The 16,502-nt window shown below is 35.2% G+C and overlaps 1 protein-coding gene across 2 annotated transcripts in view; it reads left to right on the top strand.

The window, feature by feature from the left end:
* LOC125648693 (uncharacterized) overlaps positions 1-16,502 on the top strand; it is a 66,179-nt gene that overhangs the window by 6,060 nt on the left and 43,617 nt on the right. For both annotated transcript variants that reach the window (XM_048883933.2, XM_048883936.2), the window contains exons 7-10: positions 3,768-3,808; positions 8,579-8,729; positions 9,961-10,058; positions 16,064-16,154. In XM_048883933.2, coding sequence (XP_048739890.2) covers positions 3,768-3,808; positions 8,579-8,729; positions 9,961-10,058; positions 16,064-16,154 — 381 coding nt within the window. The remainder of the gene's footprint in view (positions 1-3,767; positions 3,809-8,578; positions 8,730-9,960; positions 10,059-16,063; positions 16,155-16,502) is intronic.

The following is a 16,502-nucleotide window of genomic DNA, read 5'->3' as shown; positions in this document are numbered from 1 at the left end:
AGCTTTTTGTCTTTATATTTTTGTATACCATTGCATAATGGTGATGAGATCCAATAAATTGAATTGAGTACATGTAGTCTTGAAATATCACAAAGTAAAGAGTTGACAACGATTGAAATAAAAATGCAGACGTTTTCTCGTTTATTCAGTAACTCAATCTGAATGAAAGTTGTAAAACAAACGTACTAGGTTTTGGTCAGTTATAACATAATACGGGGGTAAAATTCATCTAATCTCCGCTAGCAATGGGTTTTGAGTCAGCTGTGCCTTCGTGCACGAATAATCTCGGCTAAAGAAGATGAAAAAAAGAAGCCTAGATAGTCCGCTTGCATTAACATGTATTATGAAGGTGCAATCGAAGAATTATCCAGTAAATCCAATGATGTTGCAGTATATATAGCATGTATTTATTTTATTTTTGACTGAGAGGGAGATAGACAGCTAAGCACGTAACATCGTTTTAGAAGGGGGGGGGGGGGCGCTCATTCATTAGTCCTAACCCGGACCAGCCGAAAAATTTAACATGTAAAGAAAACAATATGGGAAATTAAAAAAAATATCAGAATGAAAGGGGATGGATAATTAATCAGAAAGAAATTGTACTTTCAAGATTTATACTGAACGTATTAAACTTCCCGTATCTGCATACATTCATGAATATTATAATCAATGATTGCCAATGCTCTCTCTCTCTCTCTCTCTCTCGCTTTCATTATCTAATGCATCTAAAGATTAAATTAAAGATTTTAATAATCGATAGCGTATATGAATAAAAGCAAATAATCGTTAAGTCATTTCTGTTTATATTTATATTAGTTTTTTTTCATGAACTAGTTGCATTTGACACCGAGGATTTACATCCTTAAATATTGATTACAAGCACGTAGAATCGGAGAGGGTGTACTTTGAAAACTTGAAAGGTTTTCGTAATCGGAAAATTTAAGCACCATTTTTGTTGTTATTTTATTGCTTGTCAAGAAATTTATACAACTTAACCGGCAACATACCCCTTTTGATACATTGAAAAATATAAGTAATGTTAGCACGCGCACGGGGCTCTATAAAGTTCAATCTGCAGTTTGGTCATACTTCGTCATTCAATAACTTATTCAAAATATAAAAAAAATGTTTGTCGGATTAGCGGTACTATGATGTATGACTATAACAATGACCTGTGTATAACTTGTACATTCCATGCAAATTCGAAGGGGTTTTCGCCTAAGTAGAACAATAGAGGTCAGCTAATCCGTGTATTTGAAATCAACAGAAGTGCTTAGCTTCTTGCGGAAAGTGTGAAATATATTGGGTCGGCGTAAGATACCCGTGATCTTAGACTAGATCTGATATCTCGCCGATCCAATATATTTCACACTTTTCATGAGAAGTCAAACCCAAACTAGCTAACCGTAATTTAGTTATACTGTGAGAAAGACCCTAGGAATTTGCATGGTATATACTTATTATACAAAAATCATTGCATTATCCAGACACTCCCGATGAACATTTTTTTTACATGAAAACCTCTATCAAAGTACATCGAACATAAGTCTCGGTCAAATGTAATTAACTCGGGATTTTAAAAATAAATCATTCGATGGTTTGTATTTTTGCTTCTATTAATTACGTAATAAATTAATTCCAATTTGTTAATCATCGACAATGCTCTAATTTCTATATTGGATCAAGTTATATTTGTCAAGATGCATATCAACACAATATGATGGAGGTAATTATGTTAAACAGCGCATTTGTCACAGAGAGAGAGAGAGAGAGAGAGAGAGAGAGAGAGAGAGAACACATCGGTAATTATTAAATTTTCCTATCACATGTTGTACATGTATGTTTTTCATTTACTGAATATACTAATTCGCATTCAAAACAGGAATTATCTGCAAGTACGCATTATTTAAACATAGAATTTAAGAATATTTTAATGAAGAAAGAAGACTAAAAGAAAAAAACTCAAAACCAGGTTTTCTTAAAAACAATATATAGTGTTTCGTATCGTTGGAATCGGCTCAATATGCTGAAAAACAATATAAGTATCAGGGGGGGATATTGACATTTTTTCTTTTCTTAAAATTCCACCCTTATCTTGATTATTTGGCCTGCGGCACATTTTCACATCTCCCGCAAAGCGCCCGTGGCCAGAACAAAGCTCTTAGCAGGTGTGTGTATTCGCAAATAACACACACCGTGGAACACGGAGAACACGGTGTATCTCCGTGGATTTTCCACTGTGGTCTTTCCACGGTGGGGTGTATAAAACTCGTGTCGTGTACTGTAGTTTCTCCATCACATATGTTTATATTTTTGTGAGGAACAAGGATAGAGGCTTGATAGAACACTTACTGGATACAACAATGTATCTTTTTAAGGGTTTTATGAAGTTTTGGAATCCAGTATAGATACGGTAACTCATATATATCCGATATCAAATGTATCTAACACTGAAGCATAGTATTGAAGAATTTCATCTTTTGAAAGGGCATTTGGAGTATAAGTACGATTACCAAAACTGGAATTAATGTCAAGTTCGTTTAAAATACAGTTGAAATAATTAGTCTTACAAATAAAGACAATGCTATTACATATCTTATGAGAAATCAATCGAGAAGTGATTGTCTTAAACACCATTTTGATTGTACGCACACATATTCTGAAGTTGATATTAAAGAGATACTGCATTTCCCCATTGACAATATCTACATACCGGTAGTGTTTGGTGATCAGGTCTTCGAACAGTAAGGTGAAACTTCCATGGGAAGGAATTGTGCTTCATTATTAGCAGACTTGTTTTTATATTCTAAAGAGGCAAAATTTACTCAACACCTTCTACATAAGAAAGAAAGAATCTGTTTTTGTGGCCTTTAACTCAAGATGTAGATATCTTGATGATGGTTCTACCTATTAGCAATACTCATCTTTGTTCACATATCGATTCGATATAATCCCAGTAAACTCGAAAAAAGACAACAGAGTGTCTTTCACATCTACATTATACTTGGATATTTATTAAACATAGATCTTAACGGCGAACTATCAACTCACATTTACGACAAACAGGATGACTTCGGTTTTCCATGGTTAACTTTCCATATTTATTTAGCAATATAATATTTGTTGTCAACACAACCTATCGTTGGGTCACATGATGTTTGATGTGTTTCATACCGATTGTTAGACCGTTCTTTGCACACTGATTTTGACTGCGGACTACTCCGTTTACCTGACCAGGACATATGGCTCACGGCGGGTATGACATGTGGACAGGGGGTAGGTACTCCACTTATGCACCGATTCCATCTCTGCTATATCCAGAGGTCCGTGTTTGTCCAACTCTTTAATCTGTATTCCTCGTAGGAATCTTAGTTAAGAATTTAATTCAATTTTTATCATAAAATCCAACTAATTTTCCATTTGACCGATGACAAAATATAGTTATTTACCACTTAACCACTGTTATTACAATTTATATAGTTGTATAATACTGTGCATGTACTCAGGCTTTATACATGCACACGTATTATCTTCATGAATTAATGTTCCGTTGCTTTTTCTCCTCCATATTGTTATGAATTTATTTGTTTATAGTAACATGATACCAATTACGACTTGAATTTGCGTTAACTAACTTCTATGATGGGAAATAATTGGGGAAAAACATGCATCACTTTTGAATATTGATTATAAATAGATACATTCATGTCAGGTGATTTCTAATTGCAATTATGTTTAATAACAAGATCCACATTTTATATTATTAGACTCCCGCGGATATGTAAAAGTTAAAGATGGAAATGCGGAGGTGAGTACCAGCTATGCAATCACTGTTCGTTATCTTCACCTTTCATAGACATAGAAATACAAATATAGAACTTTGGAGGTGCGTGCGAACTATATAATGGACACAGAAATAGAAAGATGGAAATGAGGAGATGAATATTAGCTATTCAATTGGATACATAGATACAAAGATGAAATTGGGTATCTATAACCTCAATAAATGTCTGGCGATGAGGTATCCACAGAATATAGCGATGTAGCACCAACCTCGTGGCAAAATATTATCTATATGCCTACTTGATCAATATAGCCTTTACTTGGATAATGTATATAAACCCCAGTAAATTTAGTTTTCCAAAAAGTGGCATAACATTATTTCAGCATCACAATTAAAACTTAGTAGCAGTGAATTGCGAAATAGCTTATTCTATAGAAAGAACCTTTACGGGGTATTCGTTACTTCTGGTACATTGAGCACTATTAAGGCTTTTTTGTCATATACCTCAACAGATGAATTCTTCTCTCAGACATCCGTATCCGATTTCGAACAGCGACAGAGACAACAAGCTAAGTTTTCGGCACTCATAGTCGGTCAGTGTGTCCATTCAAGATACCACACCGTAATTATTTTCACTACATATTATAGAGGGAAAAAATCATTATAAATCAGTTTGCAGAATTGATGCCAAATAACGCAGTCGGACATGTTCTATGTTACCTGTCTCGTCTGTCGACACCTGAAAAACAACACTCTACGCGGCATTTTCAAAAACAAAATTACCAGCAAACAAGTCTACCCTCATATTCTTTTAAATATTTGGAATTACAATTGTCTAAGTTCATTTGGGTTGGACAATTACCGGTGTGATACCTTGAAGACAATTAAATCTCCATCAACAAATGTCAAATTTACACAGCAGGTGCCTATTCCATTCATCAATAGTATACCCCCTGCACACAGCGATCGGAGCACGATAACTGACGTAACTGGTGATTTACTTCGCCTTCGGACTATCGTGATTTTTGCCTGTTTCACCAATGAAATAGGAGGCACGTGTGGTACTTTTTAGATTGAAATAACTTTATAAAAAGTGAAGATATTTCCGCGAAATGGTTTCATTAGAAAAAGAATGATGAAATTTGCTATTTCAATCACTTATTAATTTTGAATTGATTTATAAAAAATGAAATTGTTAATTATTCTTAATCTCATATGTGTGGCATTTTTTATTATATGAATATATTCAATTTTCGGTACTTTAATGGAATCTGCATCTGGTCAATTTGGTATCCTAGCAGAACCCATTAATTACGCTTAACAGATTAAACCAAGTTGATACTCACGGATGATTAGTGGTTCTGATTGGCCCCCTAATCTGTCAGGGGTTGTTTGTATCTATCCTTTTTTCAACGCAGGGGTAACACATTAAGGAGACTAAATACTAGTTAAAACACATAAATAAGACTAAAGTATGGCTGGATGATATGACGTTTTAAAACGTCTACACAAGTCATACAGAAACCATCCATCTGACTGTTCATTACAAAAAACTCAAGCTAAAACATGTCCCAAGTTTTGTTCCTAAAGAAGATGTGGGCGAAAGAGCAATGCTGCTAAGTATAGTGACGTTGAATTGCGAGTGTTCAAAATGCTCTAAGCGATCAGAATACCTAGTGACAAACATAATATGCAGACAGAACACAACATTTTTGTCAACACTTCAAAAGTCAGTAACAGAATTATAGCCTACACCATCAGAGTCTTGCTACAGAAGGGACTGTCGTAAATCGTGCCAGAAATATTATTTTGCGCGCTAGGCATTTAAAACGAATAATTTGAAATATTCTGTGTTAGGGAGATATTTTGATGTTAAAATGAATTACCTTAACGAGCATTCACCACGAATTATCTGAATTCCTCTTTAGGACATACAATTGAACATAAAATAAAATAAAATTTGTAAACTCGATGCAGAAATACGAAATCGCTGAATTGGGTTAATTTACAATAGGGACTTTGAACCGAGAAGTCATAGAGTTATGTTTGGTGCTAATGAATGTCAAGGAAAGTTCATCTTACGGTAGTGCAAGGTAGGAGGAGGGGGTTATTGTGCAATATGAGCATTGTAAAATCGGTGTGAAATTTTGATACCTCTTTTGGTTGTGTGAAGTGTTAAAACCGCCGGTGTATGATGTGTAGGTGGGTGTTTATACAAATATTTACGATTTTCTAGCTGTATAAGGCAAAGATATGTTGTTCATACGTATTTAGATGCAATTGAAATTTCGCATTGTGTATTGCGTCCTGTTTTTGAATGACCTATAAAACACCGCTTTGTTTCTCAAACCTCGTGTTTTGATACCCAGCGCTGATTTTGAACTGATGAGAAGGGAAAGGACTGAGAAAACGGGAAATTAATTGTGAAATGAAAATCATTAAAAATCAGTTTGCAGAATTGATGCTAAATAACGCAGTCGGAAATGTTCTATGTTAAATGTTTCGTCTGCAGACACCGGGGAAAGAACACCCCTGCACGACATTTTTTAAAACAAAATTACCCGCAAACTTAACTACTCTCAAATAAACGTGTTTTTCATATGTGTATAAACAGCCGGAGTGCACCCCAGGAAGTAGCCTCAGCTACCAACATCAAATAGTTCCGTTGCATGCACTTGGTTATTTCTATAAATTACACAAAATTTCCAAATCAGGGATACAAAAAATTAAGGGAAAAGAAGACGAAAATGAAAAACAAATTCGTTTAAATGTTTGAAACTACAATCGACTAAGTTCATTTTGATTGGACAATTACCGATGTGAAACTTTAACAGTTAGGAAGCGGTTGTGGGAGTTTCATGTAAAGGAAATTAACATGAAAATGTGACAAAGGATTTTGATTTGTCATTTCGATGTATATAATGAATTCTAAAAATCAGTAAGATATACCTTTCTTCAGTAGGGAGATATTTCATATAGATTAACGAATAATTTCAATCGCTGGGAGCTGCCATATTGAAAACAATATTACTTATCTGCTGGGTTATCTCTTGGCAACACTCGCCGTTCATCGTCTATTTGGAAATAAAATGTCCCAAAGGAATTAAATATACTAGCGGGAAAAACTGTGTATATTTAAAAGTTAAAAAAAATCTAAAAAGTATTCTTTTATCTCTCTTTATTCTTCAATGCTTACATGTAGTCTGATATACTAAACGCGTGTTTGAGTGCCTATTTGGTAAATATCGTGTTCGATTCGCCTTAATTGCCACAACACGCTTTTCTGGAGTTTCGACTCTAAGCGACACGTGGTGAGTAAACGATCAGAAACATTGGTTTTCGGAATAATATTTTGATTCGGGGTTACCGTCGTACCGGAGAACGTTACAATGACACCTGTGTTATTCAGCGCCGTCTATTCGGTTATGTCTGGGATGGAATTACAACACATGGAAGGACCCTGTTGGTGACAGTAGATAACAATTGAACTGGCGTATGCTACGTCAGCAGGTCATTCCATACATTCACAACAACCAACGTAATAACAGCAGCAAAAGCCTGAATGTGCTACTCTGGACTGTGATGTCACCGGATTTATCGCCTATAAATCATGTATGGGATGCAATGGAACGACGTCTATGTCGAGAGCCAATTCTCCCGCTACGTTGGATGATTTGCGTCGTTCTTTATTGTGCGTATGGCGGACCAATCCCCATACAATTCTGCTTAATCTGATTAGTTCAATATATTGTAAGTGTGAAGAATCCATTGGTGCAAATGACGACCACACATGCTATTAAATCTGTGAAACTTTTTTGCACCCCTTCTTTTTAGTGGCTGTTCGTATCAACCATAATGGACATAATCCGTAGTTTGATGTTTGAATTGAAAGACAATGTGTTATATTAGATAATGATATACATAATGCAACATACCATTTTGTATATTAATCTAAAAATTAAATCTCTAAACTTCACAGTTTCTTTTATTTCCGCTCGTATATATAAAATTTGTAATGAGTAATGAAAACGATATTTTTTATTCCAGAAATACACATCATGCTGATGAGCTATATATAAACAGGATATGGTAGTTGAAGGTAACATTGACAATTTTCACCCCGAAAAAAAAAACTTGCCAACCGATGCGCAGTGTCCTCAGGGTGCAAATTGTCAATGTTACACTCATCTTAATGCACTATTTATGTTTGTCGTAAGCAAGTACACTCTATAACAAGTTTAAAGTGTTACTTTCTGCGATAACTACATGACACCTATCGGTACCAATATACCTGCCAAGCTACCAATCATCATTTATGTCTTTTCATTAATTGATTTCAAAGTACTGCTGGTCGCATGTATTTTAACCGCAAAAGACATTTTTATATAAAATCTACGGTGTATTGCATCAATTTGACGCGTGTGGCCTATTTTTTATAATCTCATTCGTTGTCAATAAAAGTCTACCATTGCACGATACTATCATACTGGAGGGTGTGGTTTTTATTCCAACAAGTAAACCATACTTTTCAAACGTTTCTCGGCCAATCAGATTGGATAATTTTACCAATTACTCGCGTTCATAAGAAGTCTGCAGTATATTCACAAATTTACCATAGTACATGTCATGGATGTATTGACAATGATTTTATGTAATGATTTTATTTTATTTTAATAATTTTATTTAATGATTTCACTGTTCTTTATCTTCACCTTTCATCAGTATGAATATGAATATATTGATACTGCATTATGAAGATATTAAGAAATATATAATCTTGTTTCATATGTACAGGCAACAGTTATCCTGTGGTTCACCAAAGAGCCCAGTTCTCGTCGAATTTCTGAAAAACCAAAACTCTACATTACTTTTGCTGACAACTCGAATATCTACAAGAGTGACAATACCATCAGAGGGCATATCAGAGAAATAAAGAAGTTTTCTCGTAAGATCGCTTCCTTTTTTCTGTAATGAAGTTTAGAAAATGGGAAAATGATTACTCCAACAGGAAAGAAACATAATTAATTTGCAATCAGTGGCATACAAGATTTAGTTTATGGTGGGATAACAGTCCTAAGTGCTCAAGTTTTAGAAGGATACATATATGTGCTTCACATTTTCTGAAGCAAAATTGTTGTCACATAGGGGGGGGGGGGTAAAATGAGGATATTTGGAAGTTCCATGAACCTTAAACCCGTCACATGAACATACAATATGTCGTATATCAAATATGGAAACCCAATTCAAGATAAACATGATCGAATTCACTTTATAATGATCTACAGTTGTGTCGATACTGAGAAAATGGAGATCATTTAATCCCCATATTGTAAAACTTATAGGGTACCAATTTTGATGCACCAGATGCTCATTTCGACAAATAATGTCCCTTCAGTGATGCGGAACCGAAATTTTTGAAATCCGAAATAACAATGAACTTCTAAGTGCTATTTTAGGGGAAAACAGAATGCCAAAAAGTGGAGTCAAAATCGTCCAAGGATAGGAACTATGCATGAGAGAGAGATCATCCTTAATTTTGAAATAAATTTCTAAATTTTATAACAGCAATTGAATATACATCCGTATTTTCAAGCTAGTAACGAAGTACTTAGCCACTGGGCTGTAGAGACCATATTCTATCTTTTCCTGTTGATTCAGAGGGCCTCCGTGGCCAAGTGGTTAGAGCATCGCGCTCAAAATCACACGGCCTCTCACCTCTTGTCGGCGCGGGTTCGAATCCCGCTCGCGCCGGTAAGTGAGAAAGTTTCCCAGTTTACTTTCGGAAGGTCGGTGGTCTCTTCCCAGTTACATTGTATCTGGGTTCTCTCTTCCACCAACAAAAACTGGGCGCCACTATATAACTGAGAAATAGTTGAATGTGGCAAAAAACATCAAAACAATCAATCAAAACAATCCTGTTAATCGAGAGAGGATACACGATGTAATACAACATTGAACTTTAATAACTCTCTCAAACTGTCAATAGTGCAAATGGAAGAATGCCTAGTCCGTGATCGGCAGGATATGGGTTGAATCCTTACGGCATTGGTCCTAAAACATAAAAAAATGTAGCTTTTATGCCTTTGGTAAGTCTCTAGCTTGACATTAGGTGACTTTCGGATTATGTCATTTTATAATTTAATGATGGCATTATTTTTGGTTTTCTCTCTCCATAGGAAAAAATAAATTACCATGCCATTCTGTCTGCCTGAAACTCCTTTTTGTCGAAGACAGAGTATTTATCCATCACAAAACAGATCCTGCAGTGATAAAGGTAACCTTTAAACATTTATTGAATATTCATTCTTTTCCACACGTGTTTGAATACACGTGTATACATGTAGCTATTCGCAGAACAATCAATGACCGACAATCCTGATATATGTTAAGTTCCTTTCGAGGATCAAGGATCGAGCAGTTTATTCCATTATAGTACATATGAAGAAAGGTGGAGATAACAAACAGTGATCAATCTCATAAATCATATAAATCTGAAACGATATTCCCCGTGTTTGGATTCACTTTAAAAAGGTCTATTCGACCACCCTTAATACTGTTGATCATCTGTATCGTGAATGGGACATGTATTTTTGAATTCTTTGACAATACACAGATACGCAATATCACTGATACAAGACTGTCCAAATCATATCCGTGTGTCGAACAAGGTCAAAGCAAATTATTATATTCTAAGATTAAATGTACTTTGATTAAGATGTAATAGAAGAAGCTGTAAAACACGTATCGTTATTGAGCGAACAGGTACTAAAGAATATTTACATTCGAATAAAGAAGAATGCATGGAAAACATAGAAATATAACGGATAACTCCGTTTACCTGATCAGGATATAGGGCTCACGGCGGATGTGACCGGTCGACAGGGGATGCTTAGTCCTCCTAGGCACATGATCTCATCTCTGGTATGTCCAGGGGTCCGTGTTTGCCCAACTATCTATTTTGTATTGCTTGTAGGAGTTATGAGATTGATCACTGTTCGTTATCTTCACCTTTCATGAAGAATTGAAAAAAATCGAGACTTCTTAGAACACCACAAATGGGATCAGATACAGAAGAGGAGTAAGCATCCCATGTTGATCGGTTTACCTTGCTATGATCACTAACTTGATCAGGTAAATCCATTGTCGGAATCATTATAAAAAGAAGGGCGTAAAAAGTGATATGAAATACGTGACACAACATTCAATCTAATGGCAGATTATCTATCTAAATACAATCATGATAACGACCATAACTTTTGCGCGATCCTGACTTTCATCGGGACTGTCCAATACCCCAGTATGATAAACGTACATGTATTTGTAAGTAGCCTGTCTTGATTCAAAAATTAAGTTCACTCTCCACATATAATTAACTTTTATTACATCGAATGTTTTCTGACTTGTTTCGAAGTAACTGTTAGACCCTTCTTTGCAGAACGATTTTGACCATGAAATTTTCTGTTAACCTTATCAATATACAAATTACACCGTGGGTGTGACCAATCAAGAGGATACAGTACACGACACGAGTTTTATGCGTGTTCCACGCAACGCGGTGGAACAAATTTGCCCCAAACACGGTGGACTTTAAAATTGTCGGCACCTTTGAAGTCCTATTTTTCCGAGCGAGCTAGACATTGAAGTCCACGGAGGATCTCCGTGAATGCCACCGTGCATCTCCATGGATGTCACCTGTACCTCTGTCGATGCCACCGTGTACCTCCGTGTGATAAAACAAAGAAATATTTTCCGAAGTGATTCACCCAAAAAACCTTTTCGCGTGGCCAGCATGCATACTCCCACCCCATTACTTATTTAGAAATTAGCTATAAATCATTCAATTCTTGTAATTGTTGTTTAATGATACGTTGGTGTTGTCGGTACATATCCGTATGTAGACTTCCCTGCAGACGTTCACACCTTTTTATGAAACGCACAAATTCTCGACATCCTGTATATAAACACCTGTGTTATTCCTACCACTCGTCGGTACATTGTTTCACGGCACGTGCAACACAATTTCACCAAATAAAAGAAGGGTCATGAACAACGACAATCACATGCCAGTAATTTCAATTTGATAAATAGCAGTTCAGAGAAATGTGTACCATAAGCAATGGTTTATTTTTACGTGAAGTTTTCATTGTAATTAGGAATACATGTACAGTATGTGATTAAGGTCAGCTATATACATGTACATGCTTATATTGGATATGAATTTCATTATGTACTTAACTGTGAAGCAATGTGAGCAAAGGATAAAATTTTCATCACCTAAACAAATAAAAATTAAAAGTATCTTTATTTTTAAACAAACCTTTAGAAAACTCCGTACTTTCATTAAGAAAATAATGAAATAAAATGTGTTCCCCTACCTAGAATGCCCATACTTCACATTAATAATAACACGGTTTTTTTAAATAGTTTTTTTAACTTGATAAATACTTTATTACACGCATGTATTATTTACTAAGTGTATATATAACAGCATTTTGTCTTTATATTTTTGTATACCATTGCATAATGGTGATGAGATCCAATAAATTGAATTAAGTACACGTAGCCTTGAAATATCACAAAGTATAGAGTTGACAACGATTGAAATAAAAATGCAGACGTTTTCTCGTTTATTCAGTAACTCAATAACTTGCGCGTCTTCTGAATGAAAGTTGTAAAATAAACGTACTAGGTTTTGGTAAGTAAAGGGGGTAAAATCCATCTAATCTCCGCTAGCAATGGGTTTTGAGTCAACTGTGCCTTCGTGGACGAATAATTTCGGCTAGCGAAGATGGAAAAAAGCCTAGATAGTCCGCTTGCATTAACATGCATTATGAAGGTGAAATCGAAGAATTATCCAGTAAATCCTATGATGTTGCAGTATATATAGCATGTATTTATTTTATTTTTGACCGAGAGGGAGATTATACAGCTAAGCACGTAACATCGTTTTAGAAGAGGGGGGGGGGGGGGGCTCATTCATTAGTCCTTGCCCGGACCAGCCGAAAAATTTAAACATGTAAAGAAAACAAAATGGGAAATAAAAAAAATATCAGAATGAAAGAGGAAGGATAATTAATCAGAAAGAAATTGTACTTTCAAGATTTATACTAAACGTATTAAACTTCCCGTATCTGCATACATTCATGAATATCATAATCGATGCTTACCAATGCTCTCTCTCTCTCTCTCTCTCTCTCTCTCTCTCTCTCTCTCTTGCTTTCATTACCTAATGCATCTAAAGATTAAATTAAAGATTTTAATAATCGATAGCCTATATGAATAAAATCCAATAATCGTTAAGTCATTTCTGTTTAAATTGATATTAGTTTTTTTTTCATGAACTAGTTGCGTTTGACACCGAGGATTTACATCCTTAAATATTGATTACAAGCACGTAGAATCGGAGAGGGTGTACTTTGAAAACTTGAAAGTTAAGGATTTAGCCTCCTAGCTTGTAGCGACCTACCCACTGCACGATTTAAGAAATTGAAGTCGGAAGGGGAAATTGAGACAGTTTCAGACTACTACCCCCCCCCCCCCCCCCAACACACACACACATGCTCCCAATTTAAGGTTTTCGTAATCGGACAATTTAAGCACCATTTTTGTTATTTTATTGCTTGTCAAGAAATTTACACAACTTAACCGGCAACATACCCCTTCTGATACATTGAAAAATATAAGTAATGTTAGCACGGGGCTCTACAAAGTTCAATCTGCAGTTTGGTCATACTTCGTCATTCAATATTAACTTATTCAAAATAAAAGAAAAATGTTTGTCGGGTTAGCGGTACTATGATGTATGACTATAACAATGACCTGTGTATAACTTGTACATTCCATGCAAATTCGAAGGGGTTTTCACCTCAGTAGAACAATGGGGGTCAGCTAATCCGTGTATTTGAAATCAACAGAAATGCTAACTTCTTGCGGAAAGTGTGAAATATATTGGGTCGGCGCAAGATACCCGTGATCTTAAACTAGATCTGATATCGCGCCGACCCAATATATTTCACACTTTTCATGAGAAGTCAAAACACAAACTAGCTAACCGTAATTTAGTAAATACTGTGACAAAGACCCTAGGAATTTGCATGGTATATACTTATTATACAAAAATCATTGCATTATCCAGACACTCCCGATGAACATTTTTTTTTTTATGAAAACCTCTATCAAAGTACATCAAACATAAGTCTCGGTCAAATGTAATTAACTCAGGATTTTAAAAATAAATCATCCGATGTTTTGTATTTTTGCTTCTATTAATTACGTGATAAATTAATTCCAATTTGTTAATCATCGACAATGCTCTAATTTCTATATTGGATCAAGTTATATTTGTCAAGATGCATATTGACACAATGTGATGGAAGTAATTATGTTAAACAGCGCATTTGTCAGAGAGAGAGAGAGAGAGAGAGAGAGAGAGAGAGAGAGAGAGAGAGAGCACATCGGTAATTATTAAATATCCCTATCACTTGTTGTACATGTATGTTTTTCATTTACTGAATATACTAATTCGCATTCAAAACAGGAATTGCTTGCAAGTACACATTATTTAAACATAGAATTTAAGAATATTTTAATGAAGAAAGAAGACTAAAAGAGAAAAGAATTCAAAACCAGTTTTCTTAAAAACATAATATATAGTGTTTGGTATCGTTGGAATTGGCTCAAAATGCTGAAAAACAATATAAGTATCAGGGGGGGAAATATTTACATTTTTTTCTTTTCTTAAAATTTCACCCTTATCTTGATTATTTGGCCTGCGGCACATTTTCACATCTTCCGCAAGGCGCCCGTGGCCAGAACAAAGGTCTTAGCAGCTGTGTGTATTCGCAAATAACACACACCGTGGAACACGGGGGACACGGTGTATCTCCGTGGATTTTCCACCATGGTCTTTCCACGGTGGGGTGTATAAAACTCGTGTCGTGTACTGTATGCTTGCTTCTTCCTGATTTTTGGACAGACATTCGGTGTTTCCAGAGATGTGAATTTGTCAAGTTCTAGGTTTTTGAAATCAGAAATGAATATTAGATTTCTTCTTAATTTGTCTAAAATTCAGATTCTCTTTTTATTGTATTAACATTTTCAGACCTTAATCCTCTATCTTCTTTATCGTTGTAATGTCAGAAGACCATATTACGAAAATAACTATCGCTATGGGAAATTAAGAAATCACTAAAATTATTTAATATATGCATTATAATCATTTATTTTTTATGTTCCTTTGATAATTTTTCACACATATCTCGACTTAACCATGAGGATCCGGGTTAGAAAAGGTCCTCAGTACCCCTTGATTGTCGTAGAAGGCGACTAAATGGGGCGTTCCTTCGGATGAGACCGAAGAAACCGCGGTACCGTGTCACAGCAAGTGTGGCACTATAAAGACCCCTCCCTGCTCAAAAGCCATAAGCGCCTAGCATAGGAGAAAAGTTTGCAGCCCTTCACCGGCAGCGGTGACGTCTCCGTATGAGCGAACTATTTTTGAGAGGGACGTTAAACAATAATCAATCAATCGACTTCACCAAGTATGTATAGGTCAAATGGTTGTTTGTTGGTCAAATTGTTCAAATAAAAGACACCACATAGTCCCCCACCTCTGCTTCGTAGTTAAATATTTTATTAAAAATGAATATTAACGCCAAACTAAAAGCCCAACTTTATGACAGACAATTTGATTTCAGCTTCTCCATCGTCAACTTCCAATATTTATGTAGCAATATTCCAATATAACCTGCATATGGTGTTTACATCTCTCATCTGATTCGATACACAAGAGCTTGCTTTCCGTATGATCAGTTTTGTTTTTCAAACGGGACAGACTACAGACAAACAAGTCGATGGTGCAGAAGTCTCTAAAGTATCGTTTAAAGTCATCATTTTTCAAAATATATGATCGTTATAATGATCTAGTTTGCCAATACAACCTATCATTGGGTTAAATGTTGTCTGATGTGTTTCAAACTTATTTTTAGACCGTTCTTGTCACACTGATTTTGATTACGGATCACAATGTTCACCTTATCAATACATAGGGCTCATAGGTGGGTGAAATCCGTCGACAGGGGATAACTACGTCTTTTAGGCATCTGATTTGACCTATGGTATGTCAAGAGGTCTATGTTTACCCAAATCTTTATTTTGTATTCCTTGTAGGAGATTGATCACTATTCGTTATCTTCACTTTTCATAGGGTCATTAGATTCTTATCCTTGATTTACGTAAGGATAAAAAAGTACATATCTTTATATTTGCTTTGTCTTCCAGCTCTTGATATCGCTGGGGATATCAATTATTCATAGAGGGGATGCAAACGACGATGAAGATGAAATGTTATACTTCAAAAGAATGGCTGAATGTAAAGAACATCATAGGAATAAGCATATTCATTTACTTTAATTCCATCATATATTTTGTTTTTAATGTGTGAACAAATTTGTGAAGTTACAAATGATCAATTAAACAGTGTACATGTATACAGTGAAAGATTCTTAATAAGCGATTTCGAAGAACAGTCCCTTCAAAATGCATATCAATTGGTGTTTAAGTTAAATCATTATGTGAATAGAATTAAAATCATAGAAGTTATTTTGGATTAAACCTTTAGGAAAGCAAAATGGTATAATACTAGACTCGTATTCGCCTTCAGTATTCAAGTTATAGCTTTAAATCGATACCAATTGCTTATTTGACTATTTCAATATAT

Source organism: Ostrea edulis, chromosome 7, assembly GCF_947568905.1.
Source record: "Ostrea edulis chromosome 7, xbOstEdul1.1, whole genome shotgun sequence".
NCBI lineage: Eukaryota > Metazoa > Mollusca > Bivalvia > Ostreida > Ostreidae > Ostrea > Ostrea edulis.
The sequence above is the reverse complement of the archived record's forward strand: the minus strand, read 5'-3'. Positions and strand labels throughout refer to the sequence as shown.